Consider the following 17,777-nt stretch of genomic DNA (forward strand, 5'->3'; position numbering starts at 1 on the left):
ATAAGTGCTTGGGAGTGCCAGCCTGGTGGCTTGATGCATAGCATCTCACATGCTCATCACACAGCCTAATGGGAGGCATTGGTATACTCATTTCACAGACAAAGCACTGAGGCACAGGAAAGGTAAATGAACTATCAAGGGCCCTGCTGATAAGTGAGAGAACTGGGATTCAGACCCAGCCAGACTAGCTCAGAACCTGGCTTTTAACTACATCTGTCCACTCTGGGCCAAAGTCAACCTTCAACTAGTGACTTGTTCATCTAGGAGTGATATCATTTATTCATTCAACATTTATTCTAGAGGACCTGCTAGGTGCCAGGCACTGTTTTAGGCACCCAGGACACAACTGTGAGCAAATAGGCAAAGCCTCTGATCTCTTAGACTTTATGTTCTAATAAGGGGGAAGAATAAGAAAAACAAATAAACATAGAATATGTCAGATGGTGGTGGTTGCAAAAGAGACACATATAAGAAAGAGACTGGAGGGGGGCACCTGGATGGCTCAGCAGTTTACCACCTGCCTGCCTTCGGCCTGGGGTGTGATCCTGGGGTCCTGGGATCGAGTCTCATATTGGGGACCCTGAATGGAGCCTGCTTCTCCCTCTGCCTGTGTCTCTGCCTCTCTCTTTCTCCGTGTCCCTCATGAGTGAATGAATGGGCGTCGAAAGAAAGAAAGAAAGAAAGAAAGAAAGAAAGAAAGAAAGAAAGAAAAGGACTGGAGGGACGCCTGGGTGGCTGAGTGGTTGAGCATCTGCCTTCAGCTCAGGGCATGATCCCAGAGTTCTGGGATTGAGTCCTGCATCAGGCTCCTCAGGGAGCCTGCTTCTCCTCCCTCTGCCAATGTCTCTGCCTCTGTGTCTCTCTCTCTCTCTCTGTGTCTCTCATGAATAAATAAATAAAATTTTTTAACAAAAGAAAGGGACTAGAGAGGGCAGGAGGGCATTCTTGTAGCTATAATCCATCTATGTGCTGTGCTGTGGACAGGGAAGCCCTCAGTGAGAGGGTGATCTTCCTGATGGAAGAGAGGGGGTTGGCCTTGTGAGCATCTGAGTCAAAAACATTCCAAGCAGAGTGAAAACCCAACACAAAGGTGGTGAGGCAACCTAGGCAAGAGTGCATAAGGAGAAAGAGCAAGGAGGACAGGGTGGCTAGCTAGAACATTAAGAGGGTGCAGAAGAAAGAAAGGAGGTTCAGAGGGAGCAGGAGGCCAGCTCATAGGGATCCTCAGAGACCATGGTAAGGACTTAGGATCTCACTCTTGGCAATATGGGAGCTGTCACTGAGCTTAAGCAGAAATGACATGATCTAATTTGCATTTAAAGTCACTCTGAGAAAGGGTAGAATTCTGGATACTTTCTTTGTGGGGAAATAATTTGAAGATGGGGGGTTGGAGTGAAGTCAAGAATGACTCCCAGGATTTTGGCCTGAGCAACTGGAAGGATGGAGTTGCCATTGAGGAGCTTTGGGGAGGAGAGTTAGGAGTTTGAGTTTGAACCTGTTGAGTCTGAAATGTCTCTTAACAATCCAAGTGAGGATGTTGTGTAATCACCAGGATATACAAGTCTGGACTTAGGAGGGAAGTCCGGGCAGCTGGTTTGGTTGAGCAGCCATTACCATTCAGGTGGTCTTGAAAGTCAGAAGAGTAGGTCACCAAAGAAGAACAGAAAGCATAGAGAAGAAGTCCAAGGACTGACCCCAAGGAACCCCTACATTTAAAGTTTCACATAAAGATGAGGAAGCAGCGAAACAGACTAAGAATGATCAGCCAGTTAGATAACAAAAACTACAAAAGAGAGGAATTCCAGAGGCCAACCGAAGACAGTGTTTCAAGAAGGGAGTGACCTAGTGTACCAAATGCTACTGATGGGTCAAGGCAGAAGAAAACTGGCCAAGGAAGTGACCATGAAGCCCTGATGACTTTGGCAAGGACAAATTGGGTAGAGCGGTGGAGACGTAAGTCTGACTACAGTGGATTCAAGAGCAAATGATAGGAACCAGAGGTGGTGGGTATAGATCTGGCTGTCCAATATGGTGGCCACTAGCCATATGGAGCTATTGAACACTTGAAATGTGCTAGTACAAGCTGAGATGTGCTTTAAGTGTAAAATAGACACTAATTTTAAAAATAGTATGAAAAGGGCAGCCCCAGTGGCCTAGCGGTTTGGTGCCACCTTCGGCCCAGGGTGTGATCCTGAAGACCCGGGATCGAGTCCCACGTTGGGCTTCCTGCATGGAGCCTGCTTCTCCCTCTGCCTGTGTCTCTGCCTCTCTCTCTCTCTGTGTCTCTCACGAATAAATAAATAAAATCTTAAAAAAAATAGTATGAAAAATTACAAAACACCACAGTGCTTTTTATATTGATTATGTATTAAGATAATATTTTAGATATATCAGGTTAAATAAAAGATATGAAAATTAATTTCATTTGGTTTTCTTCTAAGTGTCTTTCTTTTTATTAAAATAAAAGAAACTTCCATTCCTTTTTTTTTTTAATTTTTATTATTTATTCATGAGAGACAGAGAGAGAGGCAGAGGGAGAAGCAGGCTCTATGCAGGGAGCCTGAGGTGGGACTTGAACCCGGGTCTCCAGGATCATGCCCTGGGCCGAAGGCAGGCACTAAACTGCTGAGCCACCCAGGGATCCCCCATTCCTTATTCATATAAGTAATCCCTATATCCAACATGGTTGAACTCACAACCCTGAGATCAAGAGTCACATGCTCCACTGAGTGAATGAGCCAGGCACCTTTCTTTTTTAAACTTTTTTATGGTGATTACTAGAAAAAAAAATTTTTTTAAAGATTATATTTTTTCTCTTTATTTTGAAAGAGAGAGAGTGGGTGTAGGGGCAGAAGCAAAGGGAGAGAGAAAAATCTCAAGCGGGCTCCACACTGAGCGTGAAGCCCTATGCAGGGCTCCATCTCTCCACCCTGAGATCAAGACCTGAGCCAAAATCAAGAGTCAGATGCTTAACCAACTAAGCCACTCAGGCCCCCCTGGTTACTAGAAAATTTAAAATCACCTGTGTGGCTTGCATTACGTCTCTATGAGATAGTACCAGTAGAGAGAATTCTTTTGAGGTTTTGCTGTAAAGGGAAGCAGAAAACCGAAGCCCCTGACCACAGGTGCTGATGTCAGTGATTACTCAGCTTTTTCTATTCTTAGACCATTTCACTGGGGCCAGGTACCTCCACGCCTCACCTACCTTATGCATGCCTCTTAGAATCCATGAACTTTGAGGGGGGGGCGGGTCAAATTGTTCTATATTTTCCTTTCAGTAATGGTTACACCAGCATCATTAGAAAAATTCAGGCAGCCCGGGTGGCTCAGGGGTTTAGCACCACCTTCAGCCCAGGGCGTGATCCTGGAGACCCAGGATCAAGTCCCATGTCGGGCTCCCTATTGGAGCCTGCTTCTCCCTCTGCCTGTGTCTCTGCCTTTCTCTCTCTCTGTCTCTCATGAATAAATAAAATCTTAAAAAAATATATATAAATATATAAATATATAAATAAATATATATATATAAATTCAATGAGGAATGCCTGGGTGGCTCAGTTGGTTAAGTGTCTGCTTTCGGCTCAGGTCATGATCCCAGGGTCCTGGGATGGCGTGTCACATTGCACTGGGCTCCCTGCTCAGGTGGGAGCCTGCTTCTCCCACTCCCTCTGCCATTCCCCCTACTTCTGCACTCACTCTCTGTGTCTAAAATAAATAAAATCTTTAAAAAAATTCATTGAGCTGTACATTTAAGGTTTGTGTATTTTGCTATAACTAAATTAAAAAACAACAGCTATGAAAAGTCTGGATGAGGCAGCCTGGGTGGCTCAGCGGTTTAGCGCCGCCTTCAGCCCAGGGTATGATCCTGGAGACCCAGGATCGAGTCCCACGTCAGGCTCCCTGCATGGAGACTGCTTCTCCCTCTGCCTGTGTCTCTGCCTCTTTCTCTGTGTGTCTCTCATGAATAAATAAAATCTTTTTTAAAAAAAGTCTGGACGATGAGATGTCTATTTTGATGAAAAGTACAAGAATCGCAGCATTCTGGAGTTGATGAGGACTCAGGGACAGCATTCCCACCCCAGTCATTCTGCAGCCAGGGACACTCAGTTCTGACCTCGGGCCTGGCAGGCAGGTCTCCTGTCTCCCTGCACTAGAACTATAAAGCCAGCTTGATTCTTCACAGGATTTAGACCACCTGCTCTCTCTGGGAGTCCCCAGTTTACCCTCCAAGAAAGAACGTCAAGCGTGGGAAAGGCTCTGCAGGGGGCCACTGTGGGCGCTCTGCTGAGGAGGCCCAACCAACAATGGGAGACAAAAGCCCCCTCCAGAGGAGAAGGCTGGCCATTGAGGGCTGGCAGTGCACTTCAACCAAGGGAGGCGGGCAGGCCGGGGGACCTGCCAAGGAGGGAGCACAAAGGAAGAGCTGCTGGATGGTGGACTGGCCGTGACCAGCCCTGAGGCCCCCTCCGTCCCCCAGACCCACCTGCTCATCTCTTTCCTCCAACCCCGACAAAAGCAAAAGCTGAGGCCTCTCTCAACTTCCAATTAGTTTTTCAAACGAAATAATGACCACTGGGCCCCACTGCTACTTGTGCCTTTTGAAGGGAATGCAATTATAAAGGAAAAAAACCCACCGTGGCGACAATTCCTGTGCTTTATCACCATTAACTACAACACTAATGGTGCTGTAAAAGACTTCACACACACACACCCTCACCCGCAGAGGGGCTGGGGGCTTCACGTTCCCCTGGGGGTCCTACTTAAGACTCAGGGCTATTTTTCTTCCCCTAAAGAAATGCTCTAATCAATGGGGGACTTGTCGCTTTTAATGATAATCCCTTATGTTTGTATTAAGGTTCACAAAGAGGCTTCCCATCCATTGCTTCATTTGCTCCCTCCCACAGCCCTCAGGAGAGGCAGGGCTGGCCTCACAGAGAGGTGGGAGGTCAGGAGCACCCCAGGACCCACCAGCGCACCCAGAGGGAGCAAAGCTGGGAACCAAATCCTGATTCCAGGGCAGTGCTCTGGTGCAGGTTTCAAGACACCAGGTCCCTCGGGAAATGCAAGCTGGGGAATTGAGTAAATTCAAAAATCAAACAAACAAACAATGTGGACCTGGTACCGACCGCTTACTGCATTGCGCTCCTACTACCACACAGGAAAGGAGGGCCATGGCCGTACCTGTGTGGATCAGAGCAAACGGAGTCCACTCAGAGTGCCAGGCCCCGCAGTGTGTGTTCTGGGTATGACCTCATTTCATCCTTATAAAGCTTGTAGAGGTGTTATCTCCATTTTTACTGATGGGAAACCAAGGCCCTGAGGGATAAGAGGGGCACAGGGTTCATTGGGCAGGTCAGCTGGACTCAAAGCCACCATGGTTAATTCTCCTTCTAGAGAGCCTGGCCCAGCACTGCTGTGGCCTCGAGGAAAAGCCAAAGCCACATGGTAGTTAAAGCAGTAAAAACAGATTCCACTCAGGATTACAGCAATAGGGGGAAAGAGACCTCAGTATAGAACTGGGCTCAGGGATCCCTGGGTGGCGCAGAGGTTTAGCGCCTGCCTTTGGCTCAGGGCGCGATCCTGGAGACTCAGGATCGAATCCCACATCGGGCTCCCGGTGCATGGAGCCTGCTTCTCCCTCTGCCTGTGTCTCTGCCTCTCTCTCTCTCTCTCTCTGTGACTATCATACATAAAAAAAAAAAAAAAAAAAAAAGAACTGGGCTCAATTCAGAATGCAGCACGGGCAGGTGGAAATTTACTGCCAAGGGGCAGGGTGGGGCTGGGTGGATGGTGGAAGGGACTTCTCCCTACCAGATTAGGTCCTTGCTAAAACCAGCCAGACCACGGTGATTGATCGGACATTGCCCTGAGGTGATGGGTAGATTCTGGTTAGGCTGATTTAAAAGGGTTCTGGCTTAAACTAGATCTTACCAGCAAGTGCAGAGTTAGGTCCAGGAGCAGTTTGAGGAGCCTAAATAAAGTTTGGTTAAACAAAGGATATTTGTCAGTGGTGAATAATTGCAGTGACAAATCCAGTAGATCTTCTGAGTTAAGCCTGTTTGTGGACTTCAGCCTTCCCAGACCCACTAGGCTACAACAAGCAAATCCTCCGCAGCCCTGCTCCAGAGCTCAGGGCTCTTCAGGAAGCATCACCTGGGGGGTAGGATCAGAAGGACAGCCTGTGAGGTGAGCTTCTGCCTCTGCTCTATCCCAGCATAAAATTCAAATTGCCTAAAACTTACTGTGGGTCCTAAAATAAAATCTATGACCTTTATTACTGCCCCTAAAAGCTGTCCTCGTTCTGGCTTCCAAGGCTTTTACCCTCTTCCTTACTAACTACACCCTAGTTACACTGGTGGGCTTTCAGGTCAGATATACCAAGCTCTTCTTGCCTTGGAGCCCTTACGTATGTTTTTTGTTGTTGTTGTTGTTGTTTTAAAGATTTTATTATTTATTCATGAGAGACACAGACCGAGAGAGAGGCAGAGACACAGGCAGAGGGAGAAGCAGGATCCTCGCAGGGAGCCCGATGCAGGACTCAATCCTGGGTCTCCAGATCATGACCTGAGCGGAAGGCAGGCGCCAGTATGTTAACCTCAAGCCTAGAGTGCTCTTCCCCAGCTCTGCACAGGCTCCTTCTTGTCCTTCCCATGTCAGCTTAGCCTTCCCAACCCCTCTGGGTAAAAAGTGCTTCCTTGGAAGCCCTTCAGACTTGCAATCACTCTGCTCCCTGTTTGCTCCAGTCATAGGCCGACAGAGGGCAGGGGACTGCCCGTCTGGCTCTATACACCACAGAGCCTGGCACTCTGGCACGCAGCGAATGTCTGATGTGCTTTACTACCCGGCTCCTCTCTGGGTCTGGGGGCCAGCCCTCAAGCAGCCTGGAAGCTCTTTTCTGACCTCCTTTCCTACAGCCACTGTATTTCTGTTCTCAGGCCCTAACCCTTCTCCGCTATACCTCTGTCCAGCAGGCCTCATCTGGGCTGTCTTCCAGAACTGTACAGATCTGGGTATAGGTGTTGAAGTCCCAACTGGGGGGCTCCTGCTGCCATCATCCTTCCACCACCACACTGAGCTGTTGTGGGTACCAGCATACCATACCAAAGTAGGGACACCAAGAGCCACCCGAGAAACCAGTATCACCCTTCCCCCACAGGGTGGGATAAGACACAAAAAGTTAAAAGCAAGGTTTCCAGTCATAGTCTCTAGGAGCCAGGCAGGTGAAATTGGCAGGTGGAATGGCACAGGTGCCATGATGAGCAGAAGTGACCATGGGGTGGGGCTCTGGCAAACTGGAGAGAGCAGGCCCCATCCACGGGGAGTTAGTTGCTGCTTGTAGGCTCCAGCCGATGGTTGCCATGCAGGAATCAGGTCCAATGTCACAGGCTCAGATTTGTTAAGAGAACCCAAAACTCCAAACAGATTTTTATAACTTTCTCAATTCATAAATGTTAGCAACTTATTCGGTTTCTGAGAAAACACTATGGATCAAATAAAAACCTATGTATGGGCCACCTCTGGTTGCAGCCTCTGGGAAAGGTGAGGCCTTCTTCTCATCTTCGGGCACCCCTGTAATTGCCCACATTACCTTCTCACCTACAGAATTCCATCCAGAACTAGTTCAAAGTTCTAGAATCTCCTTTCTCCAGTCAGGATCCCAATTTCCTCACTGTAGTGAAATCCAGCTAAGTTGGAAAGCAATCTGATTTAAATCATTTCTGCAGCCCCCCATTTAATAAATACTGTTAGGATTACCTGTATTTCCTTTTTTTTTTTTTTTTAAGATTTTATTTATTTATTCATGAGAGACACACACACACAGAGAGAGAGAGAGAGAGAGAGAGAGAGAGAGAGAGAGAGAGGCAGAGACACAGGCAGAGGGAGAAGCAGGCTCCATGCAGGGAGCCTGATGTGGGACTCGATCCCGGTCTCCAGGATCATGCCCTGGGCTGAAGGCAGGCGCCAAATTGCTGAGCCACCTGGGCTGCCCGGATTACCTGTATTTCAAAAGTAATCTAATATATTAATGATGTTTCAACTAATAGAATTAGAGGTGATGAGCTGGAGTATATAACTAAGGGCTAATTATGGAAGGTGCCAAGCACTGAGCCAAGCACTTTAGATGCATGAAGCTCCTTTAGTTATAGGACGCAGGCATGGTTATTATCTGTCTTCCACAGAAGAGGAGGCAATAGAGAACTGAAGCCACTGGCCCAACTACCCTAACAAGTGGTGATAGCAGGTTTGACTGACATTCAAGTCTATACACTTAACCATGCTATTCACTATTACTTCTCCACATGATGTTATACAATCTCCAGGTGATGGTGGTCCCAGGTACAACTTCAAAAGGGGCATCCTTGAGATATGTGTGTCTCTTTAAGAGCCTAAGACTAGGGCAGCCTGGATGACTCAGCGGTTTAGCCATGCCTTCAGCCCAGGGTGTGGACCTGGAATCGAGTCCCACATCAGGCTCCCTGCATGGAGCCTGCTTCTCCCTCTGCCTGTGTCTCTGCCTCTCTCTCTCTCTGTGGGTCTCTCATGAATAAATAAATAAAATCTTAAAAAAAAAAAAAAAAAAAAAAAAAGAGCCTAAGACTACTCATGTACTCATGTGGTCAGCCTCCTTTCAAAACAATTTCTCCCCTTCTACACTGCACGCCAAGCCCAAACTCTTAAGGCAGAAGCAGAGGGGCCTTCAGATACCAACAGGGCTCCTTTATAGACAGATGGTGCCCACTGCTGGAGAAGAAAGGATGTCCACTTTTCAGGTAATTCTCAGTCCTATCAGGAATGAAGCAAGAAGGAACAATGTAAGAAAGCCTGGGGAAACACCCTGGCCACGGTGTCAACAGTACTTCCCAACGAAGTCCTCATGTTATGTACCCTGGGGATCCCACCAGCCCCAAAGTACCAGAAGAAACTCTCAATCAGGCTCCTCTTCCTGTTACTCTCTTTATTCCAAAACAGACTAATTACAAATTTCAACTTTTCAAATGCAACAGCTGGCAGCTAAGTTAGGAATATTCACAGCATCTGGCTAGGACACCATGCCAAAGAAACGGAGTATTGGGGCTCATAGGTATTCACTCTGTGTTGGGGAAATAGAAAAAAAACAACAAGCAAAAGTGTAACCACAATTCTGACTTTTTTGTTTAAATAAATTTTCGTTTCTCTTTACAAACTGTGAATTGTTCTTGACTCCTTTTCTGGATATTCATATTCATTTTGGCTTTCATTCATTCCTTCCTCCTTTCTGGCACTAGTGTGCTGTTCTGAAAGAAAATGGGGACAAACAGAATTACTGAAGGTTCCAATTTACTGTTATAGTTCCTAACTGGTAACAACAGAGGGACCAAGGTCCTCTGCCATTTATAAGATCTCACTTACATAAGAATAATAATTTATCTACTAATTCTATTTATTTATGCCCTATCTCATCTCACAAGAAGTTGTGAGACAGCTAGTTCTAACTACAGCTGATGACAACTGAGTTGATGACAACTTAAATAAAAAACAATGACAAAAACCTGACAACTAAGAAAAAAAGTGGCATATGGAGCTCTGAGATGAGGGAATTCCAGGCACACCTCTCACAATACAAGGCCAAAAAATGTAAATTTCAACTAGGGGAAGAAAAAGGAAAGCTTGAAGAATGTTTATCTCCAATCTCCCAGACTCCAGATCCGCCAAGCAGTCCAGGGCCCTCATGGAGCTTGGAAGACGGCATTCTGGCCTGCACCATACTCCGGCCAGGCAGGACTCCTGTCACAGTCTTGCCAACGGTCAGTCTCAGCATCTAAACCTAAACATGATTCTCAAAAATGGGATTTGGCTCACAGAAAAATTTTAAGAGAGGATAAAAACCTTTCAATCTCTTTATCCCTTCCTTCCCCATGGCTGTCCTTCCCTAGACTCTGAGAACTGATGGGGAAACACAGAACGAAAGTGACAACCGGGACGGCAGCTGTGCAACCAGGAGGGTGAAGCAGGAAATGAGTGATTCTACAGCTCCAGCAAGTAGAGGCAGTGACATACATGCCGTCCTGAGCAGGTAGTTATACCCAGTGCTGAGGGCTGATGTGATGGCGACGCAGTCTTACAGAATGGCAGGCTCCAAACCAATTAGTCAATAGTTCTGGGGGGCATACACAGGCACAAAACTAATCCTGAGGTTGAAGGGAGTGCTGCTAATTCCCTGCTGACACCCAGGTATGCTAAAATGTGCATGCTCTGAAATGTGCATGCACAGAGGACAGCATGAGTATAAAGTAAGAAGAGCTGAAAGGGTAGTGGCTCCCAAGCCACCATCTTGGCTAAGAAATCATACCCGTTATCAGACCCAATCAAATCAATGTCTGTCCTTGGATCAAAAGCACTTAGCACTTTCCTTTAAGATACTAGGTCCCAACCTCTGGACGTCCCAAATGTCCAAATGATCAAGCATCTTTCCTCTCTCTTAAGCAGTGTGATTTGGGGGTAGCAGCAACGTGAGGGTAGACTATCTAAATAGCAAGAAGAAAAGTCAATCCAGAGTTATTTTATTTTATTTTATTTTTTTCAGAGTTATTTTAAAGAATTAAAGAGCTCAATATTTAGCAGGAAGGACTAGTTTGAAAGTGAAATTTCAGAGCAACTATAATTCAGGACAAAATCAATCGGGTATGTTAGGGAATGGGGGTGGAGACTAAGAACTGACTACATAGGGGGAATTTCTGGAGTATGGAAATATAGTCTGTATCTTGACTGAGGTGGTGTTTACATGACTATACAAATTTGTCAAGATTCACAGACTATACACAAAAAGGGTGAATGTTACTGGATATAAATCATACCTCAATTAAATCTGAAAAAACAAAACCAAGACAAATGTAGTTTTCCTGTGTTGAGTATTAGATGTGCCAGCTTATGCTCACACATCAGTGGAAAGGTTCTACATTCTATGCTTTTGTTGATCTCTCCGATGTGCAGATGATTAAAAATTAGATGGCTCTGTTGCTTTGGCAGGAAAAGCTATTTCCAAGGCTAGAGATCAGGGAACATGACTTGAAAACTCAAATACCTCCCTTTTCTCTTTGTTGGCCTAGTACAGGTGTCAGCAAAAGATGCCCCAAGGGCCAAATCCAGCCCACCACCTGTTTCTGTAAATAAAGTTTTAATGGTGGTGGTGGGGGGCCGGCACCCAGGTGGCTCAGTCAGTTAAGTGTTTGATTCTTGGTTTCAGCTCAGGTCATGATTTCAGGGTCCTGGGATCAAGCCTCAAGCATTCCTTGCTCAACATGGAATTTCCTAGTCCCTAGCCCTCTGCCCCTCCCCGCACTTGTGCTCATGCTTTCTCTCTTTCTCAAATAAATATCATCTTTAAAAAAAAAACAAGTTTTATTGGAACACAGCCACACTTATTTATGTAGCCTACAGCTACTTTTGCCTAACAGTGGCTACAGCTACTTTTGCCTAACAGTGGCAGAGTTCAGTAGCTGTGATAGAGGCCATATGGTCTGCAAAGCCTAAAATACTATCTTTCCAGAAAACTTTTGCTGATCCCTAGTCTAGAGGAGCTGATCAATGAGCCAGACATTCACTCTCCTTCTGTCCCTTCACCTTGCCTCCACTTCCATCCTCACCCCAGGATTAATCCCGAGGAGAATGGGTGATATTTCACTTGACATTTTAGCCACACAGGGAGTAGCCCTGAGCTACACCCTGAGCTCTAAGAACTAGAGTTCTGATGCTGGCTTTGAGTTATGGCCAACAGTCCTTCAAATCACACTGTTTGGCCCAAAGATTAGTGTTACAAAAAGGCCTGGAAACAGTGACAAGGTGTGCCAGGATTTGCCATGGGACCATCACTTAATGAATTTAGATGTTTTGAATGGGGTCCCTATTCAAGAAGTCCACGGTTGCATCTGTCTTATCCGTAACTCTGCTCTCCTATAAACATAGAAAGAAGCTGCTGTTTATAAAATACCCCATGGAAATAAGAGAGGATGGAGTCTAATGTAGTCAAAGCCAGGTCAAAGTTACCCCATCATTTGGGCTAACTCAGGGACCTTTGGTTTTTGCCCTGGTCCAGTCATACCCTGGTCCAGCATGTTGGAAAATGGCCCCAGAATTCAGCTTTGCCTTGGGGAAGGTGGAGAGGAATGAGTGGGCTGAAAATCAGATAAACAACTGACATGCACGAGGTGGGCAAGATGGGAAAGGAACCCTGCTTCTGGGATGAGTCCACCCTTCATCTTTACCGTAGTGTCCTATATTTTGCCAATCTACTGCTCTGCTCTGCAGCGATCCTGCCAAAGGAAAGATGGTTTGAGAATCAAGAAAGGACAGTGGGAAGAGAAATCAGCTTGAGAAAAGAAAAGGTAAACACCCAACCAGAGCTTCCATTAGTCAATAAGATTTCCCCAGTGGCAGAGTTTGTTCTAGGACTCACAAAGACAGTAACAGAAGAATGGGCTTTAACTTTCTGTATTAGGGGTGTGTGTGGGGGGGCTGTGGGGGTGTGCGCACACACACACATGCACACGCACGCATGCCTGCTAGAGAAGGGATGAGAACCATTCATGGTCTCTCTCCTCAGAAAATGTACACAATTTTAGGATTCCAGATTAGGAACTCTTGCTAAGCAGGATTTAAATCTACCTCACCTTCCCCTTGATTTTGTTCATCTTGTGTGGGCAACTTCCAGAAAGAACACAGCCTTTTGGCTCCCTGGGGCCTGGACTGGCTGCTGCAAGGAATAGGGCTCTGCTTAGAAAAAAACAGCTGAATCCCTGGCTCTTTCTCAGATGCAATGCACAGCTGCCAAGTTAAGGCTGCTAGAGGGCAGAGAAATAAACCAGCTGCCACTGCCGGTGCTAAGGGAAGCTCTGGTGGAATGTGGATTACGACGGGGAAGTGAGGGAGCGCGTTGGGACCAGTCTCCAAGGCAAGGCACTCAGAAAGCTCACAATGGAGACTCTGGCAGGGATGAGACACGTGGCTCTCCCATCTACTAATGGGTCTCTGAGAAAGCCTCTCTGATCTGACCAACTTAATTGGCAGCCATGCTAGAGGGCACACAATAAAGTTATATTCTTACAGCAAGAGTCTTGGAGAGGAGAAAGCAGGGCACATCTGAAAATGTTAACTTCCAAAGGCAGAAGCAACTCTGACCTTTTCTTATCAACCTTTATGTGGTTGAAATCACCCAAGTCCTAAGAAAGTCAAACCAGTGAGAAACACCTTTGACATTTAAATTTGCCTCTAATCCAGGTTTGAAAGTCAGGCTGCCAGCAAGCTGCTGGTGTGTTGAGATCTGACCGTTTGTGTGAACCTAAGGTTGTCTGGGGAGGCGGTGGGACCAGCGGACCTCACTCTTAGGAGGAAAAGCTCCGTGAGTCTGTTAGGGGTTACAGAGGAGTAACTCCTGGGGCCTAAGAGGAGGGCAATCCTAAGAATAGGATTCTCTGTGGCAATAGAGGAAAACAGTTTTATACAGCCAGTGCAGTAAGGACAATCTTCTGTCACATGTGTTCTAATCCATTTTAATCTTCATAAAGCAATTATTTCCTTTTCTTGTTCTAATGTGTCAGGGCATGAATCACTGTGGCTTTAATATACTTAACGCTGATCACCAAGGCCCTTTTTGGACTTAAAAGGCTGGATTAAGGTGTCACACTTGACCCTAAGGTTGGGCATCATTCTGCCACATACCCTTGTTCAAAGAGCTGGGTGAGCAGAGCTGACAAAAATATTTCTAATCCCACTCTGAGTCCCTGGCCCATCCCCAGCCTTACCTCTTGATTGCCTGCTGGGCCAGCATCCGATTGCCAGCCAGAAACGTCACACTGCCCAAGATGGCCAGGTACTTCAGGGTCTGGAACATGTTGAGCTGAGTCCAATAGACATACATGAGCCCCAGCATCGCTGCAGGAACAGATGTCATGATAGCCAATTAAATGAAACAGTGACAATGGCCTGGGGCAGAGGACAGTTAGGAACAATAACTACTGGATTCTGAAGTCTCTGTTTCTAGACACTTCTTGTTTTATTCCTTTTATCCAATGCCAGAAAATAAGTAACTCAATATACTTACCTTGGCTACCAAAAAATCCAGAGGTAAAAAATCAGACCTCAGCTACTTTAACTATCTTGTTAAGATAGTTTCATGTTCCAGCTCACATTGGTCTTACCTAAATTTTATTTTTGTCTTTTGTTTTTGTTTTTTTTTAAAAACATGACTGCCCTATTAGATTAAGGATTCATTTTATTTTTCAAATTCTGAATGAAAGCATGAAGGATTCGATAAATGAGTAATTTCCTTTCTATTACAAAAAATGGTTAAGGGCATTTTGTTAATGTGAGTGAGTAGGAAGGAAGCAAGGAACACTGGGGAGGAAGAGCAGGTAACAAGGGCTCGGGTCTGGGCACTGGGAGCTGTGGGTTCTGGTCCAGACTCTGCACATCCTAGCCACTTCCATTTCTCTGAGCCAAGATTCTCTCACTTGGCAAATGGGGTCATAATTCCTGCCTTGGGCACTCCCATCAGGATTGTGATGAAAATCAAATGAGGGAATGTGCACAAAAAGCAATCTGGCAAGAAAAGTCATGGCTCTAAACAAATTTATATGCAGGTTTTGTTCTCAGCCTGACTCTGGAGGGCTATCACTCAAATCCAGTAACTGGGCTGGAGAGAAAGGTCAGCCTGTCAATTTTGCCCAGAAGGATGACGGATGAACTACAGCAGGGGTTCTTAACCATTTCTGAGGTCATGGACCACTGTGAGAATCTGATCAAAGTTATGGACTCCTTCCTTCCCCAGAAAAACACAGACACACATTTGCCTAGAATTTTAAGTGATTCATCTGTGGACCCCTACAGACTCTGCACACTATGGACACACAGACAGTTACGCCTGAAAGAATAAATGAAATCAGAAAATAATATTGATGTCTCAGTGAAATGCAAGGCATCACAGATCCAACAGGCTCAAACGTCTCTGAAATGTTTAGCTCATTTGTGAATTTACAGTCTTGTTATGTTTAGGTACGGAGTTCCCAAGAAAACAATGCAGAACAGTGTGTCCAATTGTGAAAGAAAGTGTTTTCTATTACAGTCCAGACACAGCCGCCAGCAAATGTGAAGATCGATATAGTGGGGAAAGATAACCTTTGGAAACTGCCTTAATGCTCTTCATCCAGGAAGATGGCTCAATGTAAAGATACGATAAGTGAGTAATCTCTGGAAATGAACAGTGCTATTAAGTAGGGGTAAACGGCCAGCCAACAGCAGCCTACCACAATGAAACCCAATATAATGACAGCTGTTCTAAGCTGATGGACCAAACAGGTTTATCATCATATTAACTGTCCTAAAAGGCCAGGAGGAAGAGGGAAATGTTATGCTATTAAGTCATTATACTTAATAGGTTGTGGGTCTACTTAACAGGGCTTTTGCGTGGGCAGGCGAAATGTCAGAGGAGGTTAAATGGAATTAGCAGCCTGGGTGCTTACCAGCATGTCCCAAGTGAAAGATGATAGTGCTTGGAGCAAAAGTGAAGTTAGAGACATTGGCACCAATCCGGATCCACTGAATGATGGGGAGAAATAAATTAAAAAGACATTAGAACTTGAAAGGGAAGGCAACGCATGCCACGTCAATGTTAATCCAATGAACAGCCGCAAGGGCTTAAAAGTTCATGCATACTTGAAGGACAGGAAATGTTTCCAAGTGACAACCACCCTATTATAAGTCCTCAGGAAAAAACTGTTCCCTTTTCTCTTTAGAAAGGCATTCCAACACCTACTTTCAAATGTGCTTTGGTAACTCAAACCTGAACATCCTTTTTAATGACAGCAAACTTTTCTATTTTAAAGCAGGTGAAATCACGAAGCTGAAAGGTCAAAGACCACATTTATGAAGTCACTGGCACTTGGCCTAATTCTTCTAAGTACTGGTAAGATAAGCCCCCTGGCAGCCGGCAGGGTGCATACTCTTGCTCTGGGTTCCATGCCTTTTGAAATTCGCCCCACTCAAATATGAGAACAGGTGCACCTATCCAACATCTGGTTGCTGAAATATTGTGCCATGACTTTTAGATTTAGACTGACCAATAACTCCTTTACTAAAATCAATGAATGGGCAGCCTGGGTGGCTCAGTGGTTTAGCGCTGCCTTCAGCCCAAGGTGTGATTCTGGAGTCCTGCAATCGAGTCCCACATCGGGCTCCCTGCATGGAGCCTGCTTCTCCCTCTGCCTGTGTCTCTGCCTCCCTTTCTCTCTGTGTATCTCATGAATAAATAAATAAAATCTTAAAAAAAAAAAAAAATCAATGAATAAATTAGGAACACAGGCAACTAACTTTCCAAAAGTAAGATTTAATAAGTTTTCCATGCAGGTCTCAAAATTCTCTGCACTTTGAGGATATGCATCTTATAATTTAAAAAGTGAAACAAAGAAACAAAATCGGTTAAAAAAAATTCAAACAGTATATTAAAGTATAAAAATTTCCTTTATACTTCCTAAAAGGTTCTCTCCTTAGAGGTGACCAACACTAACAGACAATGCCTTTTTAAGGCTTTTACACAGAGGATCATACATACTATGCTACCTCTGGCCTGCTTCACTCAGTAAGAAGACATCATTGCAATCTTGTCAAACCAGCATATAAATCTATATATATATTTTTTTTTAAGATTTTATTTATTTATTCATGAGAGACATAGAGAGAGAAAGAGAGGCAGAGACACAGGCAGAGGGAGAAGCAGGCTCCATTCAGGGAGCCCGATGTGGGACTCGATCCCGGATCTCCAGGATCACACCCTGGGCTGAAGGCAGTGCTAAACTGCTGAGCCACCTGGGCTGCCCTAAATCTATATTCTTTTAGTAAACTTGCATATTATTCTATCTTATGAGACCATAATTTACTTAACACTAGCTTTTATGAGGACTTTGGTTTGTTTATAGTGTTAGGCTCCAAAAGCTTAAATGTACAGCCTCTGTACCCTGTTTTTATATAGGTATCAGCATTGGGCCTTGCTTTTTTCACACTTGACCTCATCTGAACACTCCTACAGAGCATCCTATTCTGTATACTTTTATCATTTTTAGTAGCTATTAGGTACTTTCTCACACCCCTCATTAATGGTTCAGTTTATTTGGCTGTTCCCCCATCATGGGGAATTTTAGTTATTCTAAAATTTTTGACCATCGGTTCAGGTCACAGCTGCTGGACCCCTTTGGAGCTGTGCTCAGGCCAAAGCACAAAGCCTCCTTTAGAACAGCTACATCTGCTGAGTCTGGCGCCAGACACACGCTGCCCATGCTAATTACAGCTACTCACCAGAGCAAAGAGCAGGAGCAAGGGCGAGAGGATCAGGGCAGTGAATGTATTGGACACCACTGTGGGGGGCCTCTTCTCAGGCTCTCGGAACAGGTGCTGCCAAAAGAAGACATACCAAGAATGTTTAAGAATGTGCCCTTCCCAGCAGGGGCTGCCATGTATACCAGGGACCAAAATGCCAATGACAGTCAAAAAGAAATGCTTCCCAGAGGCTAAACACTCCAAGCAGTGAGTGGACACTTGGCCTTTTGCTCCTTCTCAATAGTGGCTTCTAATCCCAGAAGTCTTCTTCTGAAGACACCAGTGCCAGCTCACTACTTGCTCAACTCTCATTTTCCCCTCAAAGACTCAATGCCATTTAGAGGTTAGAAAATACAACCTATCCAATGGCACTTGCCTAGCGTCAAAGAGGGTGTCTGGGGGCAGGGAGAGCACTTCAGTGGTTCAGTTGGTTAAGT

At 45.4% G+C, this 17,777-nt stretch overlaps 1 protein-coding gene across 4 annotated transcripts in view; it reads right to left on the reverse strand.

The window, feature by feature from the left end:
- Positions 1 to 8,938: 8,938 nt before the first annotated feature.
- Positions 8,939 to 17,777, reverse strand: part of RPN2 (ribophorin II) — a 57,619-nt gene continuing 48,780 nt past the window's right edge. For 2 of the 4 annotated variants that reach the window (XM_026009734.2, XM_026009733.2), the window contains exons 14-18: positions 17,320 to 17,415; positions 15,492 to 15,567; positions 13,776 to 13,905; positions 12,240 to 12,287; positions 8,939 to 9,272 (exon numbers count right to left, since the gene is read on the reverse strand). In XM_026009734.2, the coding sequence (XP_025865519.1) occupies positions 9,260 to 9,272; positions 12,240 to 12,287; positions 13,776 to 13,905; positions 15,492 to 15,567; positions 17,320 to 17,415 (363 nt within the window). In that variant the 3' untranslated portion in view covers positions 8,939 to 9,259. The remainder of the gene's footprint in view (positions 9,273 to 12,239; positions 12,288 to 13,775; positions 13,906 to 15,491; positions 15,568 to 17,319; positions 17,416 to 17,777) is intronic. The other 2 variants (XM_072735921.1, XM_026009735.2) reach the window with 1 other exon arrangement.

The sequence above is a fragment of the Vulpes vulpes genome, chromosome 14 (genome assembly GCF_048418805.1).
Source record: "Vulpes vulpes isolate BD-2025 chromosome 14, VulVul3, whole genome shotgun sequence".
Taxonomy (NCBI): Eukaryota; Metazoa; Chordata; class Mammalia; order Carnivora; family Canidae; genus Vulpes; species Vulpes vulpes.